The sequence below is a fragment of the Anser brachyrhynchus genome, assembly GCF_964034855.1.
Source record: "Anser brachyrhynchus genome assembly, chromosome: 11".
NCBI classification, from domain to species: Eukaryota; Metazoa; Chordata; class Aves; order Anseriformes; family Anatidae; genus Anser; species Anser brachyrhynchus.
The window spans coordinates 2,244,016-2,268,732 of NC_137706.1; the positions used below are offsets into that span (position 1 = coordinate 2,244,016).

Consider the following 24,717-nt stretch of genomic DNA (forward strand, 5'->3'; position numbering starts at 1 on the left):
TGATGGTGTGATTCTGTGAAATCGAAACTGCAGGTAACGAAAATATTAAGCGTTGTAGAATAATAGTTCTGTTTTCCAGTCATCTTCATTTTTTCATTGTGTACTTCTAGAGCTGTGACATACACTGAAAGCAAACATAAGAACGCTAGTAATACAACCTAGTCTTGGAATATGGGATACAATTTTCTAAACCATGCAAGATGCTGAAGAGAGGTTGGATGCCAGACTGTTACAGTATGTAGCTTTCTAAAGACAGGAACCATATCTCATGTATTTAAACTTCATTGGAGCTGGTACCTTGTCACTACTGAAAATCCCACTCCTGTGCATGTGCAGCTTTAGATGTGGAGATGCATCACAAAGTCTGATCCAGATCCTCTCAGATACTGACACGTTCTGAAAATGGGCATTTAAAACTTCCCATTTATCTGCTTTTGGACAAATGTGCAATTCTTTATGCTGCCTTTTTCCTCTGAGAAGCTCAGAGCTCTGCAAGCATTCACCCAACTGGGAGACGGGGAAGTATTAGGCTGATGTTAGAGTTGTGCAACTGAGGCACAGACAGGCCTGAGGAACTTGCTTTAAATGCCAGGGGAGGTCTGTTACACCCCGGAGGGGAATCCAGGTCTCCCTGCTCCCAGCTCTGGTTCTGAGCACACAGCAATCACTCAATCCAGTGCACATAATGGGGTGGGGAGGGAAGGGGAAGCCTGACAGAAGATCAAGCCATGTGGGAGCTGCAGGAGCCGCACTGGAGGAACCGGCCTAATCTGATGTCAGAGCATTGAGGGAGGTCTGATTCAAGGCACAAAACCACAAGAAATTGCAACAGCCCAATTCTTTATGAATATTTATTTAGAAAAACCACGATGTTGGGGAGTCACTGTTACATAGCGTGGTAATTCCCTTCCTCTTGAGTAATATGCACCACGGTGTGCGCATGCAGTTACTTATGTTCCAGCTATAACATCTTCACCTAGAGTTTTACATGTACACCACACTGTCCTTAGTGCACGCTACCAGTCACATACATGTTAGGACACGAACAAAGTTGAGCTTTTCCATGAAAAAACTGTATAAAAAATAGAAACCAAACTGAAGCTGTCGACACGAGAAGCAATGTGCAAAAGTAGACAAAGTTACTCCTGAAGGTTTGCTTAAGAAAAAGGACTCTTTTGTCCCTGTCCCCCATTCAGGATCAAGTATGCTAGATGAAAGTGTAGCATTAAAAGGGACTAGTCACATCCTGCCCCCCTTCCTGTTACTTGCAGGGATTTAACCAGCTAAATCGTCCTATAAATACGGAAATCTGCCTTCAAGCATCACCATCGTATGCTGTTGTATCAAACAGATCCTTTTATCGTTGCATCGTTTGTGATACTCAAGGCCAGAGGCTGACCAAGCCCTTGTGTGGGGCATACAGAGAGGCAGGACAGATGTCCCCGGTCACTGAGAGAGGGGCAGAGGCTGGCAGAGGCTGCCTGGAGGAAAGGGCCAGGCCCTGCCAGTTCTCCTCACGTGCTGGAAGGAGCCAGGGCTGCGCTGAGAGGCGCGTGGCTCCAGGTGCTGCCTGCTGGTGCCTGCTGGGGCTGGTGTTGGAGATGGTGCTCGAATGCCTGAGGAGTCCTCCCCGCAGAGGCAACGTGCCTGTGCAAAGAGCATGGCAGATGAAGGGAAGGAGGTGGCCGCTTGGCCTTCCCGAGCAGTTACCTTGGTCCATGATGCAAACTGTATCTGGCAGGAATGGAGCCACCTGATGGCGCGAGCATCTGCGTGGCTCGGAACAAAGCTATACAGGACGGCATGCTCCAGACATGGAGAAGCAGCCAGGCCAATCCGTCCTTACGGAACGGCTGCATGCAAACACCGACACTTGAAATGGCAATTAAGACTAGAAATGGATTGCACTTGTTTCCCTTGCACGCATAAATGTACCGTCCTTAAAAAAAAGTTACCGATAAAAAAAATTAAAATACATTTTAAAAAAATGATAGTTGGAATTCCCTTAGTTAGAACAAAATAAAAGAAGGAAATAGGAACAGTGTGATTCTAATCACTGAGGTCTGTCAGCAACCAAAATCTTTTGGCTTTGGGGATGAGGACTCTTACTGCAAAGCCCAGTATCACCCTGCTAATCCACTTGTTTTTTAAGGGCTGCTTATTTAAGACCATGCAGAGTTATGACTGTGTTACAGAACTTGCTATTTTTAAAGGAATATCTGACTTTTTCCACAACAAATCCTGCATGGATCCAGGGAAAATTTCAGGAAGACTCCCCTGTGTTATGTTTTTTACTTGCAAAGCAAAGGTTGCGGCCTTTTTCTGAGGAAGGGAAGGAGAGGTGGAAACTGTAAAGACTAGGAGCTCTCCAGGGAAGTCAACTGTGGATACTATACTTCAGATCCCAACTCAGCAGCCTACTTCAGCAAATTAGTTTAGGCGGGATTGAAGTGTATATTAGTCATTGTGGACCCTGTGAAGGCAAGTATCCTACAGGAAGAGCGTTGCCTCTGACCTACTCATTTCCATGAAAAAGGCATGGAGGGAGAGTGCATCCCGTTAGCTTGCACTCCAGCTCTGTGCAGCCAAACCCATGCTGGGGTCTCCTGGTGCCTGGAGGCTTTCTGCAAGCATTGGATTCAACAAGATGCCTAAGCCAAGTCTCCCTTAGCTTCACAGGATGCTTACAGACAGCCAAAATGAACCCCTGGCTGTTTGTCAGAGGCAACTGTTGGCAGTGTTAAAACAGTGGTAGAGAATAATTCTAAGCTGTAAAATTCACAAAGCAAAATATCAGACTTAATTCTTACTAAAATGTTGATGCTGTTGCAGGCTGGGGTTAGCCACTGCTTCATGAGTGCTTTCCACAGGGTTAAGAATTTGTGCAGCATCTGAGTTAAGGCCTGATTTAGCAAAGCGTTTGTGCCTATGCTTAAAACTGCCCTTACTTAGCCACGCGCTAACACAAATACCTGACTGAAGCCTATAAATAAAGTTCTGCAGTTGGTCCAACTACCCTCGTCGTGTTTTTTCCTGGTGGCACAGCTGCTGTCCAGGATTAACTATTTAATTAACCTTCATCTAAAAGGTCCTGAGAACAGTTCTATAATACTAACATGTACATAAACAACAACTAAAAAAGGTCAAACACATGGCTCAATGCAAAACAAGTATCGCGTAGAATACTTGTTTAGATTAATAGCTGTAAACTGTGCATTCTAGTAAAAAACAAAAACCTGTTGGCCTAGGAAAAAAAGTAAAAATCTAACATTCAAAGTATCCAGGATTGGCAGCACTACCATTACTTTACTCTCTGGGGTAAAGATAGCAAATGCCAGTGTAACATTGCCAAACGATCCACCTAAGCTTATGTAAACAAGTATGCTTTGACAACGTTGGTATACCTCGGTGTGACCCTGCACTCGGACCGGGACGCATGGAGCCCTGCAGTAGGGTGCTGTTCGGCGCCGTCCCCCTGCCCGGGTCCTGGTGCAGGAGAGGGGCATGGGGTGAGACCCCACAAACCTGTGGTGGCGTTACTAGTTCTACTCCTAGGAGCATCCCATTGCAGGACTCAGTTCAGCAGGACTGTACACACAGAAGTAGGGATTGATTATTTGCAAACATAAGGCATTGCAGGACTTGGCCCTAAAGTTTCTATTTTCAGCAGAGGATCCCTTATCCATACATGAGATCATATTTTAACACATGGAAGTGTCTAAAGGAAGGGTCAATGTCACTATACATTATGCTCAGTAACACAGTTAGGATTCTGCATATTGGTTTCAGATATTGTGAAACTTTCATTAAATTCCAACCAACTATGAATCTTTCATAAGAATTAAATTAACTATGGAAGTTAAAAGTGATCAGGCTGCATTTTCAAGGTTAAGAGGAGACGTTAACAGAAACAAGCAACCCCCGTTGCAATGGTTTTCCAGTGTCTTGCCTTCTGACCAGTGAACGCTCTGAGAGTGCAGCTGCTGGCAGGCTCCGGTCTTGCCTTGCATCGGCCGTGGCGTGGCTACTGCCGCTCTGCCTCCACTCGCTTCTTGCGAACTGGGTCAATAAAACAAGAAAAGAGTGGTCAGTATTGCTTTCCTGAGAACATGAGTGCTTTTCTCAGTGACACACTCTTCCCTGTGATGTGCATAAGAAGGAAGGAGCTTCTAACAAATACCCCGCAGTATTATGTCCATAAATGCCATAATTAACGGATCTTACTGCTAAACAAAGTAACACTATCTAAACTGCACTTTTCTATACCACAGACTGTAGGATTTCACCAAGTGTTCAAATCAATAACTTCTCTATGAAAATCAAATTCTGATGGAGAGCTTTTAGATGATGGAGAATTCACCGTTTCCAGTGCTTCCTCCCAGTGGCTCCATTTAGATTTTTATTACAGTTTTATTGCCCTCCTTAAAGCCACTGTGTTCCAACTGCTGTGTTCCAACCAAGTTGATACTGGTCTGCTCTGGTCTGCATGGCAGTGCTCTGGATTACTTAAGCATTAGGCACCAAAAATTAATAACTTTGTTAATTGCAGGGGTCTCTGTTGTAGGTAAGCAACATTCATAATCTCTTACAAAATAATTTGAAGTGACAGTATCAGCGAGTCCTGGCAATGAGGAAAATATCATACTGGACCTTAAAATGTCTGTTTAAACTTCATGTGCTGTGATCACATCAGCCATCAAATAGTACCTTAAGTAACTCTAGATTCGTACGAGAAACAGAGTAGGTTTAAATTGCCATTTAGCAAAGAAAAATGAGGTAAGCTTTGTGATATGGACAGGATTATTTTGGCAAGAAGACCCATGTGAATGTTTACAGCACTTAAAGCAGTTTACAGCTGGTATAGAGCAGGTGTGGCTAGGCAGCATTTGCTGCTCTGTACTCTAGTAAAAATGCATTGAGTCTCCTCTGACTTGGCCAGATAAGATTAGCAAGGGTCTCCTGTTCATGTGATGCAAGTTGGTGTTGCATCAAACTGTCATGTCCTGTCTTCTGATATTAAAGTGTTTTAGTAAAGAACAAAAGCAGTAAAACTAGATGAATGAACACTTTTCACTACAATAGTCAATAGCAACAGTATATAACTACAAAAATCCTATTACTTTGCTATCAGGTTTATTTCAGGGTGTTTTCTTGGCAAACAGATCGTACTACTCCAAATCTTCATCATTTAATCAGTCATTTGTGTCTTTCAGTGTTTTGTTGTTTTATTCAAAGCCCTGCTAAACCTTGAATAAAACCATACAATACAAAACCAGGAAAATGAAGGTTAGGTACAGGATGTATGTCTAATGTTAGTCAATTAAATAGTGGAAAAAAAGTCTTTCTCTCTTTGTTGGTGGGATGTTTTAAACACTGTTTTACAAAAGCTAATAGTTTCAGGAACAAAAGTTTATCATGGAAATGCTAATAATTGAAACTGCTAAAACATAATGTTATGCATGAAAGAAGTGGGTTCTAGTTCAATTTTTATCTTAGTTTTCACTGAGAAAAACCCAACCAAAGGCATCATAATTTGGTGTTATCAATCAATTCTACTTTGTAGAGTTTATTGTATTTCTTTATTTTTCCATGAACTAGTCTCGCCTAGCCAGCTCCTCCCTGTGCTGTGTCTCAGGCACACAGGGCCGAGCACACCACACTCAGGTAAAACGTGCAAAGCTTTCCCGTCCGTGCCTGTAATTAGGCAGTCAGGCAAGTTGTCCTTGCTCCCTAGGTTGGCCAGGCATGCTCTGTTGTGGTCAGGGCAAAGAGGTGAGGACTGGGGTGTTCCCTGAGCAAACAGGATGGGTTTGGCTCTCTGCACTGACTGGCCAGAAGAGCTGATGGGGCAGCTGGGAATCCAGGGTGCTCCACAGAAAACGCTGCAGTTCCCCCCTTCCCAGCACCAGTGGGAGAAGGATAGTAGCTCTTAATCACAGTAAGATCTTTGCTGTCCTGTCCAATAGAGCTTGTGGAGCTATGCATCACCCCTCATATAGAGCAGATTGGATGTTGCAAAGTTAATGTTGAGCCTTGAGTACAGACAGGAAGAGTTGTGTCTTGGGCTTGGCTCACCAGAACAGCTGATGAATGGATGTAATATTATCTTACCTAGATCGTTGTTTTTAGTGATCGCCGCTGCTACCCTGGTTCTTGGGCCCTGCTTTGTGAACTGGTACCCAAACTTGAGAATCTTGGAGTTCTCCTCCAGCATCTTGGCAATCTCCATCTCTACAGCCGTCCCCAGCTGCTGCCTCTGTTGGTGACATGGTGAAATGTCCCCAAAAGAAAAGAAAAGATTTGCTCTCAAATGAGAGAGAAGTGGTAATATTTCAGTACTGTGATCAAACTACAAAGAGAATCCCTCCCGCCACCTCCAGACATTTGCTCTGGGTTTTATGTTTAGCTTTGACCATTTTTATTTGGATGTTTTCCATGATTTCATTGCCTTGACTTCGCCCCGTCTAGGCAAACCCTCTGGGAATCCGTACAGAAGAGAGACAAAAGGGGACTGCAGTTCAACGCTCTCTCATTACCTGGTTGTCAATTTTGATCTCTGTCAGGGATTCGTTCTCCTTCAGTGCATCAATCAGTGCCAAAATACCGGTCCCAGTGATGAAATTGGATTCTACATTCAGACTCTTCAGTGTTTTGTTCACTTTCAGCATATCTGCAAATGCCTGAGGGGTCAAAAAGAGAGAATGAGATCAACTTCCTAAAAGCTTTAGGAAATGACAGAATCTGTAAAACATGGTTTAGTACCTACAAAGAAATAAAATACAGATAGGCTCAGAAGAGCAGAGATAGTTCAAAATAGACTGCACTTCCATCATGCATAGTATCAGGGAAATTCTGCAAGGGAAAATGACGGATGCATCCTAAAGCATACATTGACCTACTTGAACATTGTTTGTTTTCCAAACAGCATTTAACTTACAATAGCTACGGGGTCATTGCTTCGAGTAGCTGCAAGGCTGAATATCTTCACGTGTGTGTTGCTTTCCAAAGCTTTTGCAAATTCTTTCAGTGTTGGAATAGGGATGTTCTGTATTCAGAAGATAAATCCAGTAATTAGGAAAGCCGGTCACAACACGAGACACCAGTTTTAATGGTTAGCAAACTCATCAATAGCCACAGGCTATGCAATTGACCCATCCCCAGTGCCTTTAAGAGCGCCCCAGCACGGACCGCTCGCACTGTGCTCAGAGCAGCACTCTGAGCCCAGGCGGCCGCCCGCACTAGGCTGCTTTGTCAGCATTGCCTTTAACTGGGTCAGGCCAATGCCAGCACGTGACCCATCTCTGAGCTGCTTTCCTATTTTGCTGCTGGTGGTTCAGAGGCTCCGCATCCCAACTCCTCCTCCATTGGCATGTGTGGGCTAATTGAATTAGGGCAGCAATGATTGTATACTGCCCATGAGATCTCTTGCTTTACGAGCTGCTAAAGAAAGGCAGCCAGCGTTCACCCCTTGGGCTTTTAATTGGTATCTGATTCAATATCAAGCATTGATGACCTTGGAGCCTTTCAAACAATTCCCTCCACTGCCCTCTCCTATATGTCCTGCTTTTTCGGTGCAGTACAGAGAGAAAAAAAATGTAAAGCTAAAAGGGGGTTGGAAATATTTGAATAAACCCTTCTATGAGGATGTAAGTTAAACCACAGCCCCTACCTTTATGTTGTTCAGGTTAATTTCTGTGAGACCAGGATCATTTGCTTTTATCCTTTGTAAACTTGCTTCCACGTTGGTGGGATTAGGTGGCTCCTCAAAAATGGGCTTGACCTTTTCACCTTTGACCACATCTGCAACACAAGAGCTCATTAAATGTTGACATAAGGAACAGGCACGATCAGTAAGTCTGGCTCTTCAGCTGTCACTTAGGTCTGCGCTCAAGAAAGGGTTTACATGAACCCCAGAACTTGGAAGAGGGGCATTAGTCCTGCATCCCAGCCTTGCCCCTTGACCCTTTGAGCACCCAGAGGCTGCAGCCGCAGCGGCCGGGCAGTATCATCGCAGGCAGTTTCCTCCTTTAGGTACAAAAGTCCCAGCACAATTAGTTAGAGCCAAAGCAGCTTTTAAGGTATAGGATGTAATATACAGCAAGGGCTGCTTTGTTCCCACTCTGACACTTGTAAAGGAAGGTGTGCTCAGAACATAGTCATTGCGTTAGTGAGCAGACCTCTCTGCACCTCCAGATAGCCTGTGCTGACTGAACAGACTGTGATGAGGAGGCCCCTCCGTTCCCTTCTCTAGCCCGATGCTATCAGCCTTACTACAAATGCAATTAGCTCTTGTAAAATTGCAACATCTGCACTTTTTAAATAATAAAACTATCAAAGCATGAAAAGCAAGTCTGTCTGCCAGCACCAAGATATATGAAGTCATTGGGTATTCATGCTCCAAAGAGATACTACTTTGACTGCTGGCAGCTGTGAGCTGTAAATATTCTTAGAAATGCATAAAAATCATAGTTTAGAACATAATTAGTACTTCTAATTCCCAGGCATATAGTTGTGGGGATTAATTTATAAACGCTGACCACCCAAGCCTCTAGAGGCAAGAAAGCAATCTGTCACTGGCCACAAGTATGTTTGAACCCTTTCATTTTACCACAGACAGATCAATGTACTATGCATTTCTGTTCAGTGCAAAGTTCATCCCATATTATGAGCCAAAACAAAACCAATTTTTTTTAGAACTTAGTAGAGATGAAGTCATACACAAACCTTGAGCTGGTTTTCACTTCACTCCCTTTTAACTCATTTTTATTTATTTTTATTTTTACCAGTTCCCTGAGAGACCTTGCATATGCCTGACTAACACTCCAGCCTTCCTAGGGCTTAGGAAGTCAAAAATTACTGGTACAACACACTTAGAGGGTTCGTTGTACCTTGGGTTCAAGGAAGGGAAGTAAAGAAAAACCAGCAGAGTGGGTTTGGTAGTGACACCCAGCTGGGAGCTGGGGACAGACCTGCCCCCATCCTCAGGCTAGGCAGCACATTACTCTCAGTCTACAGTCAGCAGTAGTCTTCATTTTCTACTTCTTGTTGCTTCCCATGAGTTTTATGTTGTTTCTTTAATCATGGCACTGTTTTGCCACATTGGTGGGCAACTTCTGAGCTGCATCTCCATCTTGTCCTGTAGTGTGTCACTTGGCCAAGGGAGGCATTGCTTTTGGACCACAGAATAAAGTGATGTGGCAGGGCCATTTTCTGGTTGTTAAGGCTGCGCTTGGAGCATAGCTTAGCTGACTCACATAGCTGACATTGTGACTCTGTGCAACTAAAATAATTTGAAATCTATGTGGATTAGTAAATGTATGCAGCTGCCTGTTACAAGATAGATGGCAGCCTGCACAGGGCCCCACTAGGGAGCTTGCAGGGAGTCTTAATCCTGAGAAAAATGAAGTGACAAAGTGGCACAGTGTCCTGTCTACTTTCCCACCTCCTTTTTAGCAATGACGGATGGAAACGAAGGTCCTTGGCAAGACAGTTGCTTTTCTCATGGCCTTGCAAGAAGAAAACACTTTTGAGTACCATTTCCTCAGTAAAGGGCATTCCACAATTTCGTCTCAAAAAGCAAAGTTACCCTACTTGGTATCCCAGAGCTTGGGGAGCCCTGGATTGAGGCTTGGCAGCTCCTAAGCCTATGACAAGCAAAACTTGGAGTGCAGACTTACCCCTCACCCCTGCCAGTTGTTGAGCTAAGGTCTGATACACCAAGGTCTGCTTTATTTAGTTGTACACATTTCTGGATTTAATAGCTACAGTTCTTTCTGCTGGGGGGGGATTTCCCGACTGATTATGCTTCCCATACCTAAGGAGGCACATAACAGATGATGTTTAAAAAGGCTGCACAGAATTAATAGGAGGGAGAAGTAGATCTGAGAGAGCAGCCAGGGCAGGAACACCTTCCTGCAGTTTGTGCCACTGGCTGCAGCAAGATGTGATGATTCTGGCCAGAGATGTGACTGCCAGGTTCGAGCCCAGCGGTTAGCAGTTGTTCTTCACTTGTGTAAATGTGCGTACTCAGGGTGAGACAGCACGACCTGTGCTCTGGCCATCTCATACCTACAGCTCACTATTTTCTGTCTGCTGCCTAAAATGAAGCGGAATAAAAATATGTCTTGGCTTCTTAAATACTCCCGTCCTTTCAAACACGTCTGCAGAGCCAGATTTTGCTCCCCAGCAAAACAAAGCTCCTTAGGAATCATTTCCCTGCATAGTACTGCTGTCATTATAGATAATTAATTCTAAGATTGTATTTCCTATAAAGAATTCCCCCTTGTGATTAGTTAGGTCAATCAAAGTCAAGCCAAGTTGCATTACACTTAATTAAACCAATACACCCAACCTACAGGTGTCTAAAAGATGATGTATAGCCCACAAAATAAATGTTTGCTTACTTCTCACAATTTCTTTTCCATCTTTACTGCGGGCTCCTCCTTCATCAAATTTAGGGTTGTTGACCATGTTGTGCACTCCAAGAACAGCTATAAATGTGTAAATAGCAGAACAGGATACACTGTTAATGGCAGGAGCAAAGATTGCAGACAAGTTCCCCAGATAAAGAAACCCCCTATAAAACTTGAACTCTGCCTGGTGCTTGTGGGTAGTATGCAGGTCAGGGAAATGCCAGCTGGAAGGAACTGCAGGGGTCACCTTGTCCAGCTTCCGCCGCAAGCAGGAGTGCTGCCAACATTAACCAGGTCAGCTGTGGCTTTGTCTAGCTGGATCCTGAAAGCATCCAGCGATGGAAATCCCACAGTCTCTTTGGGTAGCTTGCTTCACTGCTAACACCGCTAATGATGTTTTTCAGTAATGTACAGCCTGAGTTTCTTATTGCTCCTCATTGTATTATACCAAAACTCCATAAAAGAAGCTTCAGACAAAGTTGTGTTCCGTGCAAATGAACTTCCCCAGTGTCAGAGAATAAATTGTGCTGTGTTTGCTGGTATTTCTCCCATAAATTGTCTGCTTGGACTTCTTGCTATAGGATCATGCATGAGTTAGAGGTTATTAACTTAATGCAGATTTTTACTGTTATTGTCATGTTTTTGTTATGAACAGTATTCTTTGTTCTGTAAGCACTGACAGTTGTTGCTACAGACTGGTTTTGAAACTCTGGGCAGTAGGTGTGTTCCTGGTTTTCATTAGACTTTGATACCTACAAACTCAGTCCTGAACGGCTGGCTCCCGGCCAGAGCTCAGCAGCACTTGGAACTTGATGCCATGAACTTCAGACTTTGTGCGAGGTGCCAGCTGCATTGTAACCCTGTGATTCCTGCGATACACCACATTTCAGTCAGAGACAAGGCTAATGCATCCAGAAATGTGCAGTGTAGCCAAGAATTACAGAAGATAATGGCAGGATCATGTCCTTTAATGGGACAGTGGAGTAATTACAAGAGTTTTGAGTTTACTGTTGATCCAACCCAGATTCAGATTAATGGGATACATTGAAATATTTCATTTAGATTTCCTAAAGAAAAACAGAAAAATGTCAATGGAGTTGAAACTTCCCCACCAAAGTTTTTGTATGGATTAGAGCCCTGAAGCACAGAGCATGCACGTCAGCATGCACTAACATCAGTGGTATCCAACACTGCAAACGCCCCAGCCTGCTGCCTGCCCCCTGTTGACCCTTCCCTTCCCCAGACCACATTAGCTGCCTTGTTTTCTCTCCTTGCCAGCCACACCAATTAGAAACAGATGAGAGAGGTCTGAGAAATGCCGCAGGTACTGAGTCATGCCCGAAGTGCTCAGGGGCAGCGCCCATCTGCGCGGTGACACTGCAGGTACCTGGCGCGTGACCGTGGGACACTCCTGGTGGGAGGTGTGGCGGGGAAGGACCAGACCCATGGGGGCTCACACCTGTACATTATCTAACCTGCAAGATCATAGAGCTCGGTGTCTGAGGCGCTGGCCAGGGCTTCTTCTAGTTCTGGATCCAGGGTCACTTTTTCTTCTGTATGAGTTTCTATGGGCTTTTCTTTAGGGATAAATATTTTTCCTAAGAAAAGAAAATAGCCAGAGTGAGTAAGGAGTTATTGTAACAACCCATCTGCCTCCTGGCAGTGAAGGGAATAGGTCTGTGACAATGGAACTGCTTGGAAAAATATCAAGGGCATGTTTTCCTGTTTCTTACTCGATGCTATCCTCAACACCAGGATCTTAATAATAAGAGTCTAAAAATAAAAGGTGCAGACTTGTGATCTGTGTTGGTGATTGTTACTATGGAAGCACGTTTCCTAAGATAAATCCCCAGGAGCAGCGACAGCTGGGATTTTTCTGAAGTTCCTGTGGGCTTATATATGGTAGAATTAGGTCTACGCAAAAAGCTTGCAGACATCTCATCCTGAGATTTAAACAAGGCACCAGAGGCAATTAAAACCATCCCCCTGCAAGAACCTTTCAGTTTACAAATTCCATGCAGGAGCCTGAAAGCTCTGCAAACCTAATCTCTTCAAGTGATTCAGTTTAATGCCCAGCCTTCCCATTGGCATTTCCCCTCTCTGCCTCCTGGTGATCATTCACACACATAGCCTTCTCCTGATCATCTGTGCAGGCCTGAAAGGACTGAACCGAACCTCATGTTCCTCGAGAGCTACTTGTTCCCTGACCTATTGGTTTGCTGTGCTTCATCTCTCCTGGGGTGCTACTGCTGCTGTGGTGGTAGCAGGAATTTCCCTGTGACATTGCCCAAAGACAGATCATCGGTCCTTCTGCTGAAATGGAGAAACTGTAGGGTAAATCCAGGAACAACACACAAAGTCAAACTACTCCCTTAGCCCCTTGCTAGAGCTAATATCAATGCTGAGATGCTGCAACTGCAGGGCGTGAGGGCCTTGAGATTAAATTTAGGGCTGCACTTCAGTCACCAGTGGCACTGGGGTTTTTCTCCCACATAGCGGGAGAAAAAGCCCATACTGTCAGTAATACATTAGCTGATGCCACGTGCAACACATGGTGTCATTGCTCTGACAGGTCTGTGAATTCCCGTTTTCTGTTGTCCACTGCTGAGTGGTTCCCTCACCTTATCCCTGCCTACTACTTCTCACGCAGACTGTATAATCCCATTGGAATGAAGCTGTGATGGATGCAGGTGGCTTTGGCTCACTGTCTAGTTTGAACTGTCTTGTTTATGCAGCTTTGTACATTCTGGATGTAATGCTAGAAGCACATCTTGTGGCTTTTTGAAATGCCTCTAAAATAGGTTAATTTTCACAGTCTTGGCAATATGAATTTTGTTACCGGTACAAAATATGAAAATGATATTTACTCTTCAGACTTTCTGCCTCTTTTTTCAACACTGGCATCCTTACGTGACTTTAATTTTTTTCCCATTATGGTCCAAAGTATCATTGCTATTTAGATAATACCCAATTCGTCTATCTCTTTCATACAAATTTGTCTACAGCAATTTCTGTACTGTCAATGACGTCACTGAATAGGCTCAGGAAAAAAAAATAGGAAATTTCTGAAGCTGACAAGGTTTACTGATGTAGAATTTGACTCATTTGTTCTAGAGGTATTTGTACCAAGGCTAAATAATTTCAGAGTACAAAACTGGACAAAAGGTTATGCAGAAAGACAAAGTAGTATTGTATTATGATTCATTTTTCATGTGAAATTTTTAAGCAAGTCTTTTAACAAGAGGCTTCAAGGAGATAAAAGCCTTGGAAGGCCAAAGGTAAGAATCCTTTTCACTTTCACCATGCGCTAGGAGATATGAATCAGAAGCAGCCATCCCAGCGGCAACAAAAAAGTCGAGTGGCAAACTTGGGTGAGAAGTACTCTCCCTCTGAGAAGACGGATTACTCATGCTCTCCAGATTTCACAACAGTACAGGTGCTAAGATTTAAGACTCGCTCTGTACTGCTACTTCATCTGATGTGTTGGGTGGCAGTTTTCAGACACCACTGACCAGGAGTTAGCTGATGCAAACATGACTGGTTAGGATAACGCAGCAGGAAAAAAACATGACTGTGTTGGAAGCTACAAGACCAAAATTAATCAGAATATCTGAGTAAATCAATAGTGAGGGGTACTGGCTGCAAAATGCTTTCCTTTTAGATAACTGGTGGTTCCCCAGGAGCTGTCAGTAATCAGTAGCTCATTTAAGATCTTGAAGGAATCCTACTTACCTTTATCCCGACCTATAACATTATCCCCTAACAGTTATACTCCACGGAGCCACAGCAGTGTGAACCATCTCAGGCAGCCAGCGGTTCTTCAGAGCCCCAAAGCCCAGCCAGAGACTGCTAACAAATGCTGACAGAAATCTGTACTTTAGCATCAGTCTCCTCATAGCACCCATCCCAGGCTGCCCAAGACCCCAAAATGTCTTTGGGTTGTCTTGCTTCCTGATTCACAAGGGCACTACTTGATCCTGGAGCTCCTTTCAAACAGCTTCTGAGAGGCATCTTTTCATGGCTGTATTCAGTGATGGGACTGCGGGACACTTCCATTTCAGAATCTAAAACTGTGAGATAAGAGGAGGCTAAATACTACTTTAAGTGGACACAGGACCTAAGGCCTTGGGTAAACTGGACATAGTATATATTTCAGTTGGGCCTTCTCCATGAACTTTGGAGTGGGTAGGCCAAGTATCTTGTGTAGAAGGAAATCCAGGGGTAATGGAAACCAGTGCAGGCTCATACTTTTTCCATGAAGTTCACATATATAGGAATATAATTTTTAAGCATTTGTTACAGGCATATGTAATTCTTGGATGGCAGCCCAAATCTTTTTAAATGTGTATATGACTCTCAGTGATAGTTTCATTTAAAACATTCTTGGCAAATGTTTTAGAAAAAATATTCTATTACTGGTTATCTGAAATATTTCAAGGGGCAAGGTCATGTCAAAGATGATAATATATATCTTTAATATATGTAGGCCTTTCTGGCATCCAATGGCTTTATAAAAATATTCTTTTTTCTGCTATCTAGACAAGAACATTCTTTTGCATTAGCCCGCTGTGAAGAGATTCTGCAGCCTAACAGGTTAGAAGAGCTTATACATTTAGCACATTATTAGGAATTCATTACCTTTCCACCAGCAGCAAAACTCTGTGCCTGTCTTTATGTATGGTTGTCAACAAGTTTTCCTTCGTTATTTTAAGGACAGAGTTGAAATATCCAGGAGGTCCTCCTGGCCCCTCATCCATACGTTGTAAATTCATTTTATAGTGCCATCGTGGAATTCACTAACAACAATATAGATTGTGGCTTGCTTGTTTCAGTGGTCCAGCTTAGATTTTAAATGTATTATTTTTAAATATGTTGAAGCCTTGGAGGAATAGTGAAGTTTTATATTTTTAAAATTAGATTTATGAAGAAAGGATGCTCTTCGTGGTGTTGTTTATATCACTCTTTCTGTTCACTTTCAATTTCAGAATTAAGTTATATTGAGTTTGGTTAGAATGTGTTACATTTGCCTCCAGAATATGTTAATGTCCCATGCTAAGTCTTAGTAGTAATAGCTTATCTTTCTACCAAAGTAGTGACAGAAACATAGCAACAAAAGTTATGTCTATATGTGTCATACCCAACCTTCTTCAATGTTAACAACATCAAGATAACCATACTTATGTACAAAATTACACATTTTTGTATTTAACTGCAAAACAAATTTCCATTCTGGTAAAAACGAACTTGTAAGCATTACAATTTCATTTTATTTTTACACATGCATTTAATCCAAAAGATCTGGAATCAAAGGTGATTTTTTTCAACATGAAATTTTAAATGTAAATCGATGGAATTCTCCCCTTCCATCAAACAGAGATAGCTGCCTGTGGTGACCTGGATGACAACTGAGGTAGCTTATTATAATGCAGGGGACTTTGTGACTGTGAGTGTAGTGAACAGAGATTTGTACTGGCTCAGTATAACAGCAGAACTATTCTTTTTCACACACTGCAAAACTTCTATTCAAATTGAAATAGGATATGGCTTGTGTCTTACTCAAAAAAGGTTCAGGGGAAAAAAAAAGTCCATTGAAAACCAGAAAGAAGGATTCCGTAAAAAGGACTGAATGAAATTCAGAGAGACTTAGAAGATGAAAGGAAAACAAATTTTCTGGGAAAAAAAAAAAAGTACTCTAGGTACAGTCATAAACCCCGAGATTTTGCCATTTGGTTTCAGGAAGCTGTGATTTCCTGCATTACACAAATGCCTCCTTTAAAGCAATGTCAAAGGAAAGCAAGGAAATAAGACAGATTCCTATTCCATCTCCTTATACAATAATAGTTAACTACATGACTATTATTGTTATCTGTAACAATATATGTGCTTATAGATGTAAGCACATCTATAGGAAAAGGTATTAATTGCGCAGGGAACTACTTCAGGTGTATTTTGCTGAAATACATTTATCTGCATATTGTTACTTCAGGGGAAAAACGGGAAATTGAGTAGCATAGTTGGTAGCATTTCACTAGTGTGTTCACTAAAATAAAATTTGAGGATTTCGTCTTCACTTGGAGTTTACAGCATGTGGAACATCATTTCTGGTGTGTCTTCTCTATGCTGTGCTTCTTATGTCATTAGACTTTTATGAATAAATATAAATTGCCACCCTTTTTATTCACTAAGTTATTTAGTATTTATTCCTACTTTGTACGAGCCCAACTGACTCAACAAAGTGCATAGCAATCGGAAATAAGTTCATTTTTACTAGCTGTAAAAATGTCCTTTCTATCAGTTTTACAAACAATAGTTGTTTGATTTTATAATACAAATGCTTTTTCTGCCATAATTGTAAAATAATTACTTTCTTTTCCTATAAACCATAACTCAGATTATTGCACTTTCAAGAAAATATGTGGTTACACTTATTACTTGTTACTGTTCAGTGAACCACTGACTACAGTGAGTGCCTGTTTATTCTCAGTTACAGCATGCTGTAACTCTAGGGTCAGAGCACTGACCTTAGAAGTGAAATTCAATGATCTTGGAAATCTGCCTTGCATAAGTCACAGACACCCGATTCACTTTTTCCATTTTGAACTATTCTTTTCTTTTGAGGCTTATTTAAATTCTTCCTTACAAATATTCTATTAAAACAGAGCTAAATTAATACTTACCAAGACTGTATTTCTATTACGAAGAACAAAGCAGGCCAAGTTCAAATAAGTGTGAAGCTGAAAGCCAATAGTAATTAAAATGCAGTATCATAATTGCTGCTGTGCTGTTACTCTTGAATTACTGACTGCATATTCTATGCCTTAAACATCAGGATAATGGAATAGGAAGGTTGCAAAGTTTAGCTTTCCAAAGTTGTTAAATCTATTGTGCATATACACAGCGACATTAAATTGCCCCAGCATCCTTGACCTTGAGCAGCACGCTGTGATTCTGCCACCTTCATTACACCCTTTGAAGAATTCATCTGAAAATTACACTTTCTCAAATTCAAATAAAGAAGAGCCAACCTATCATCTTTAAGACAGAAGGGAGCCCAGAGTTTCATCAGACCCTCACAGGGATCACCACAACAGTTAGGCTCCCGCTACTCCTCTGGCAGCCCTCTGGATTACCACCCGGATTCACTGGGTCACTGACAGCAGCAGAAGGCTTTCATGGCTGATGTGGAGCAGCAGCAGAGGAGGAACAGTCGAGCTCTGTCGCTGGGTTTCAGGTCCTCAGGGGCATCAAAGAATCTTGAAACCTGGGCAAAGCTCCAGTTCCTCTCTGCCCTCTTTTCTCCCTCTGTTCCTTTCCCCATTGCCAGCTGTTCCTTCCCCATCCTCTGTGTATTGTGGTCTTGCATATCTTTGAATCCTGACCCTTCCCACCACCTCCTTTCCCTCTGCCCTCTCTTTCCTATCACTGCTGTCTTCTACAGCTCCTTTCCCCAGAGCTGTTGCACCCAGTCCCTCACCCTGAGCATATTCATACAGCTTCTCACAAAGACAATTCCTCCACTACTCTGCACCAAACTCCCTGCTGGCCGTTTACTCTTTCTTCTCCTGTACAGCTCCTTTGCAAAGCACTGTCAGAACAAGAGTCTCCCTGCCTCGGCTGTGGTGTGACAGCAGCCTCTCAGATGAGCAACTGTGAAGGTCATCCAGTACTGCCCACGCAACCCCGAGCCGACCACGCCAGGTCTCTGGGTGCAGCTCTGTTGTGATATGTGCCGTCTGCACATGGAGGCAGCTCTGAGGACATGACTAATACTCGCTGCAGGAGGAATCTGGAGACTACTGGAACAAACTGGAGGTACAAGTACAGTATCTCTAAGTTTCCAAATTCAAGTATATTTCCCTGGAGGTTGCAAAGGGCACACATTTCAGGTCCTGTCTTCAAAGCATGGAGGCACTGTAGCTCATAAAAAACAGCTGGAAAAATTTACTTGAGATGGCTAAAACAATGTGTTTTCTCCTAATCTTGTTCTTGGAAATAGTTGAGTCCGTTTTGCTGACACTTTCCAAAAATTCAGCCTGAGGCAGATTGTCAGCATGGGAAATTTCAGTGTAAACTGTGCAAGTTTGGCAAAGTCATGAGCAACTAAAACAAGGTCTTACAAAAGCAAGCAGTGAAAGGCATTGGCTACAGGCATTACTGTCAGCAACAGCAGCACTTTTCATGCTTTAGGAGATGAACACCAGTTCTAAATTTAAGCCTTGAAGAACAGGAAGAAGGTGGCAAAACTTAAACAAACCGTTTCAGCTTTGGGGGTGAAAAGGCTGCCTTTGTCAATCAAAAAAAAAAGAAGATATCACGTCTCTAACTAAACCCTAACGTTTCTATGTAGAGTCTGGTACAGAAACTGGAACAGGAACTCATTAGTGTCTGTTCTAATACTTGGACCTTCTGAAAACGACTCTCATTATCACTAGTGCTGAGTATTGATACTGTGCTGGGCACAAAACAACACACTAGATAGATGATCTCTGCCAGAGCAACTCTTTGGGTTTGCCCCAGAGTTCTCTGGTTCAATCATCATTTTTTTCCTGTTCCCTTCTATCGGTTGACTGAAAATGCTAGCATTTAATCACATACAAGCGTTTTCCCTTTCCCTTTCCAGCCACAAATAATAATAGCCCAATCCACTGGAGCTTTTCCATAACTTTGATGAGAACTGGATCAGATCCAAACTGAAATGGTTTGGCAAGGAGTAGAAGACCTTGCAGAAAACAGACAGTGGTGAAGAACTGAAGTAGCAATCCTTAGAGCAATTTAAAAGGGCATGGCCAACTTTTCATATCTAATAATATTTCACAGTAGAACTTTTTTCAATTATGTTTCATTAGCATCATGTAGTAAGAGAACCACTGCAACAAAGCAGAAGCAGAAGTGTGGCTAATAGTATATGCCTGTATTACAGTAGTCCTTGGATCCTAACTGAGGGCAGCTGCACACACATTCAGTAAGAGAAAGCTTCTGGCCCATCTCAACAAAGAAGACAAGTGAAGAATGGAGGATTATTTTCCTTTCTGGAATTGGACAGATAGGAAAACTTCAGGACAATCACAAGAAGGCTGTGAGAAAACTGGGGACAGGTCTCAAGTGCTAATTTTGATCCTAGGACATAAAATTATCATTTCCTCCTCTCAGACCTTCTCTCCACTGTGAACACAGTCTCATTCTCGTCTCCTTCTGTTATAACCATGTAGCATTGACATTGCTTTTTAACATTTTTTGCCTGAGAAATTAGCCAGCACTAGCCCTTCCTCTTTCCATCTTTTATTCCTGGACCACTCTGAAAAGACTTCATAGTGATCTAAGTGCGATGGGCGGCTGTTCAAGCCTTGTATCTTAACTGCAGTGGGTCAGTCTGAACAACCTCGTTGGCTTCTATGTCAGGATTTCTGGGGCATCTATCTTAAGTAGGAACTAGTCCAAAAGTACATAAAATAAACACTTACAGGCTGCCAATCACTATGGCTACAATTATCAGCCCTAACTCCCTATCCCTCCATTGCTCATTATTAATGAACCCCGTTTGTGGGAATGGCTGATTAACAGCTGATTTACGGCACAAGGGTTCCTGAAAGCCACCGGATCATTTGCATACCGCTCATGGGAGTGAGCACTCCCAACAGGGACATTCAAATCAAGTACCCACCCCTGACTTGTGTCACAGAGCTGCAGGGCTCAGTGCTCTGGAAGAATTGCTCAGTGGCCGCTTTGGGTGTGCTCCTGCCAGGCTGTGAATGCTCTGGCCCAGGTTCAGCACAAAACTTGGGTTTTCAGTGAAATTTGAGAGCCATCCCATACAGGCTTTAAACCTTCTTTTTGTACGGCAATTAATGTAGTAAGTTAACAAGCTGAAATGTGGCAGAGGGCCAAAACTCTAATGCATGCCATACGTTTGGTTGTTTTTGCCAAGCATTTCCAATCTCTCAAAACCATGATTACAATCAAAACCAAGGCAATTCCCTGTGTGACCAGCCCCCCACCTTGAGCTCGTATTTAACACTTCCTCTGCTCCAACCATGCTGAATATCCCCCTTAGCTCTGGAATTTGTTTTGGCTTGTTTTCTAGCACAATCAAAACCTTATGGTTGTGTTGAGCATATAGAGACCCACAAAGGCAACTGATTTTTGTCCTTCAGCAACTGCTTGGTATTGCTTTTTGGACAAGAATTCTCCAATAAAACATTAACAACAGAAAAAGAGAAACAGAGACACTAGAAAAAAATAATGATGTACCACAGACTGTTCTGGAAGGAGGAAATTTTAAATGCCACCCTTCTTTTCAGCTCATCATGGAATTTTCAAGTCAGTATCAGCTTTGCATGATAAACATAGGAACTGGTAGAAATGTCACTTAACATTTGGTAGAAACATCCCGCTTCCTAAATTTGGAAAAATAAATACTTTCCCACTGGAAGACAAACATCAAAGTACGAAACAGTGACAAAAGCTTAAACAACACCTGACATCTAATCCTACCGACAAGCAAATATTCTCAGGTGGTAAATAATGCCAAATGGCACATTGGCATTGGCATCTCCCACATCTAATTATACACAACTGGTTGCACTTTGGAGCTGTCCCAGGACTTAATTTTTAACTATCACGATTACCATAAAATGAATTTGTGGCTATTTACAGTATGGCTACATTATAGTGTTGCTATAACATAAGAAATCATTTAACAAGTGTATATGTAACATAATTATATAAATATTTGCCAAACTGTAAATAAACTTTAGAGCCCAACAACATGCATAAGGTGAAGAATAAGTTTTTCCCCAAGAGATACTCTTCTGTAGTTTCTTATATTTACATATTCTTACATATTTTCAAAATATAAACTATTTATCCTGGGATAACTACTCAGCTTTGGAAAACTGCTATTAATTCTTAAAAATTAGCATATGGTGTCATATATTGGACATCTGGAAGCATAGGAAACATAGGAAAAATGCTGGTTTAGCCTCATCAGAAGAAAACTCAAGTAGAATAAACAGGCCAGCCTGCAGAATAGCACTGTCATTGAACGACACCAGGATTAGCTTTATACAGCTGCAGTGCCAGTCCTGTGGGTATACACGATTCCGCACACCACTGTTGTTTTTTGTATTTATGTTTGAAGATTGCAGACATGACTACAGTGCAAAATGGCAAAGTCAGTAAATATCGGTGAGACCTAACTGAAGGTGTTGGCACAAATATGCAGAGGTCTGCAAGCAGTAACTTGTGCTGCTCTAACACAATGGTGCGTAGGAGACTGGGAAAGGGAAACAATTGGTAATAAATCCACACCACAATAAACCATTCTCCTTTCTGTACAGCATGTGCTCGATCCCTTCTGCTACCTGCAGGAACAAGGCAATGTTCCTGTATTTCTGCAGGGCTCAGAATCAACCCTATGAATAGGATTGAGCTCAAGTTACGGTGGAGAAAAATGGAGGTAAATGAATATGCTGCAGGATAAAATAAAGCAGCCAACAGATCTAGCTGGAAACTGTCTCCTTCATCTAAACCCATTCTTCCAAAGAATGAATGCACAACATAAGGATTATAACAACAACTCTTGCCCTGCAAATGACATTTTATAACTTCAGTAGTGAAATAGAAAGTAAAAAATGTTGCACTTGACTTTCTTGAAATACCTGCTTTTCTTTCAGCAGCATTGAAACAACGGGCAGATAATCAGATGGCCAGAAATGGACAGGCATCAGGTCCTTCTGGAATGAAGGAGTGGCCTGAGGCAGGCATTTTTATCCACTGTACATAGATGAGGAAATGGTGCTATAGGAACACTGCTTGCTTAAAAGTATGATTGTTCTTGCCCTAAGGTTATCCTACCAATATTTGGGTGATTAGAATAAAGTTTTCCTGTTTTTCTCTTTCCTCCTGTAGCTGTAGGGCAAGGGGAAACAGAGGAGCTGTCTGCATGAATAGTATTACCAGATGTGCTAGTAAACAAGTGGAAAAATACTTTTTTTTTTTTGTGAGTACATTCCCTGAGCTATTGCTTACAGTAATTGCAGGCAATACTTATTTAGAACGGCATCTGGTACTCTTCCTGCTAACCAGCTCCCCCAGCACAGCACCTTTTTGAGGCCAATGCTTGCTGTGGAAGCAGTCCCCACGAAGGCGCGAGGCCACTCGTGCTGCTCCTCCCTGCAGCCACAGGCACCTGCTGCTCTGCAAGCCGCTGCCTGAACCCAGGCAGCCGTGGGCTCCCAAATCCACAGCAGCCTGACCTAAACCAGTGGCTGGAACCGCAGAGCAGCAGGGCAGGCCACCACGCTACTGACAAAGGCACCACTTCTCCTCCAACAGCAGCACCACGCGTGGCTCGCGAGCCTTGCCCCGCACCATCACGGCCTCCTGCCTGGCTGGCTGGACGGGAGGGCTGGGCAGAAGGGCCCTGAGTGCTTGGGTGGGTCATAACGCAACCCTGGCACGAAGGTAGGCCCTACCTTTCTTCTCCCCTGTAAATGGCACGAAGTCTTCCCTGTCCTTATGCTCAAGCGCTTGCTTCTCCAAGTACGAAAGCAGGCGTTCTCTGTCGAAGGGGCCCGTGGCGGATTTAGTGGTCTGGTCCTTCTGCCGAAATCCGGCTGGAAGCAAGGCATTCTGTGAAGATGTGTGGAAGAGAAGGGGGGATGGAAATGAGATGAGGCAATTTCCTAAAGTCTTCTAAATTAAATTTCAGTGGTTTTTTTTTTTTCAAGTGGAACTGTTCTTTGCATGTTACTTCACATAATGCCCCTTGGCGACAGCAATAACACATAGTACCTAAATGTAGGCATCAAAACCTGGGGCTCTTCCAGGCTTCTCGTTAGTAACACCTCTTAATATTTCAACAAACCATACCTACAGCCATAACACCAAAGAACAGAGCAAGACCATAGCCCTTTTTGTTATGCATACTACAACCATAGAGTTTACAGACCAGATAAATAGACTCAGATTTCTCTACATTTTCTTCCCCTCATTTGCTTGTTTGTCCTACCATTTCTCTCTCTCTCTCGGTTTTTTCAAAAATTCCTTTCATGCTAATGCAGATGTCCCTTGGTCTTCAAAAATGAATGGAACGCACAGAAAGTAATTGGTGAATGATGTGGATGTCAGCTATGTAGAGTATGCAGGAAGCAAGCAGATGAAGTCCCACTTTAAACACATAGCTGTGTGACCACGTGCTTGCATCTGCCTCCCGCAACACAGGTAGATGCATAATGCTTGCACATTTCTGTTCAGGAAACCCCAGGAAGGGATACAGGTACATGGACTTTGCAGTGCATATGCAGGCTGGACCACACATAGTAAGTCTGATCATGGCAAATAGCCAGCAAATTCAGAGCATATCCAGTGAGCTCAGGACATTAGGCATTTCATCTGTGCATGCACAAACATGCCTGGAGTGCTACAAATTTACAGCATGTATGCAGCTTGGCCACAAATGAATGTGGCACTTTTTGAGATGCCACATACTTGAAAGCACCAGAAAATGGACTGTAGGAGTGGTAGTAGTGAGGGACGTGGGCAGCATGGAAAGACAGAACAATAAGGCCCACCCTTAAATTTCCAGGTAAATATGTGCTATAAATCTACAGGCTATAAATCTGTTGTTTTCTTACAGAATTTTTTGTCACCAGAGTGAGTGGGTTTTATCTGCTAGTTTACTTGCCAATTTCCAAACTCCTACACCAGTTTGGAAGTTTTTGAGGTAGGTACAGTCAAATTTCCAACAAGAAGATCTGTGACTGTAACCTTGTTATTGTAGGACCGAGTGGTTCCGTGGACAGAGATCTTCAAGCTCTTTGTGACAGTGCTTTCAAATACCCAAATTATCCTTGTTCTCTAGAAAATGAGTTGTGTAGCTGAATCTTATTTTCCTTAATCATGCCTAAATATATTCTCTTCAGCTAAATATATCTGTGATGAATGACATAGGCAACGGATTTCTGAAGTTCAAAAGATTTGATCTTCACAAGCACAAGCACACATTATGTTTGTTTGTTTGTTGCTCTGTGCTCAGAAATAGCAGCTATAAAAAGCTTCTCAGCATGCTGCAGTGTACAAACATGATTAAAAATTTAGACTGCAGACAAGCTTGTGTCTAAACAGACAAGGGATAGAGAAAGCACGGTGACTCGTACAAAAGCAAGTAGCACATCACAGCAGAAATGAAACCAAAATGTCCCTGGCTGAGCTGCTCATCCGGTAGAGAATGCTGCCCCTCCTATAACAGTACAAATCAAAATGCTGCAGTGTGTGGCATTTATAATGAACAGCTTCTGCACTAGGA

The 24,717-nt window shown here is 42.6% G+C and overlaps 1 protein-coding gene across 5 annotated transcripts in view; it reads right to left on the bottom strand.

The window, feature by feature from the left end:
• Positions 1–837: 837 nt before the first annotated feature.
• TMOD2 (tropomodulin 2) overlaps positions 838–24,717 on the bottom strand; it is a 34,847-nt gene continuing 10,967 nt past the window's right edge. For 3 of the 5 annotated variants that reach the window (XM_080607504.1, XM_080607505.1, XM_080607506.1), the window contains exons 3-11: positions 22,886–23,042; positions 12,621–12,725; positions 11,888–12,010; positions 10,404–10,490; positions 7,670–7,800; positions 6,938–7,045; positions 6,537–6,680; positions 6,112–6,256; positions 838–4,059 (exon numbers count right to left, since the gene is read on the bottom strand). In XM_080607504.1, coding sequence (XP_080463630.1) covers positions 4,025–4,059; positions 6,112–6,256; positions 6,537–6,680; positions 6,938–7,045; positions 7,670–7,800; positions 10,404–10,490; positions 11,888–12,010; positions 12,621–12,725; positions 22,886–23,042 — 1,035 coding nt within the window. In that variant the 3' untranslated portion in view covers positions 838–4,024. The remainder of the gene's footprint in view (positions 4,060–6,111; positions 6,257–6,536; positions 6,681–6,937; positions 7,046–7,669; positions 7,801–10,403; positions 10,491–11,887; positions 12,011–12,620; positions 12,726–22,885; positions 23,043–24,717) is intronic. The other 2 variants (XM_080607507.1, XM_080607508.1) reach the window with 1 other exon arrangement.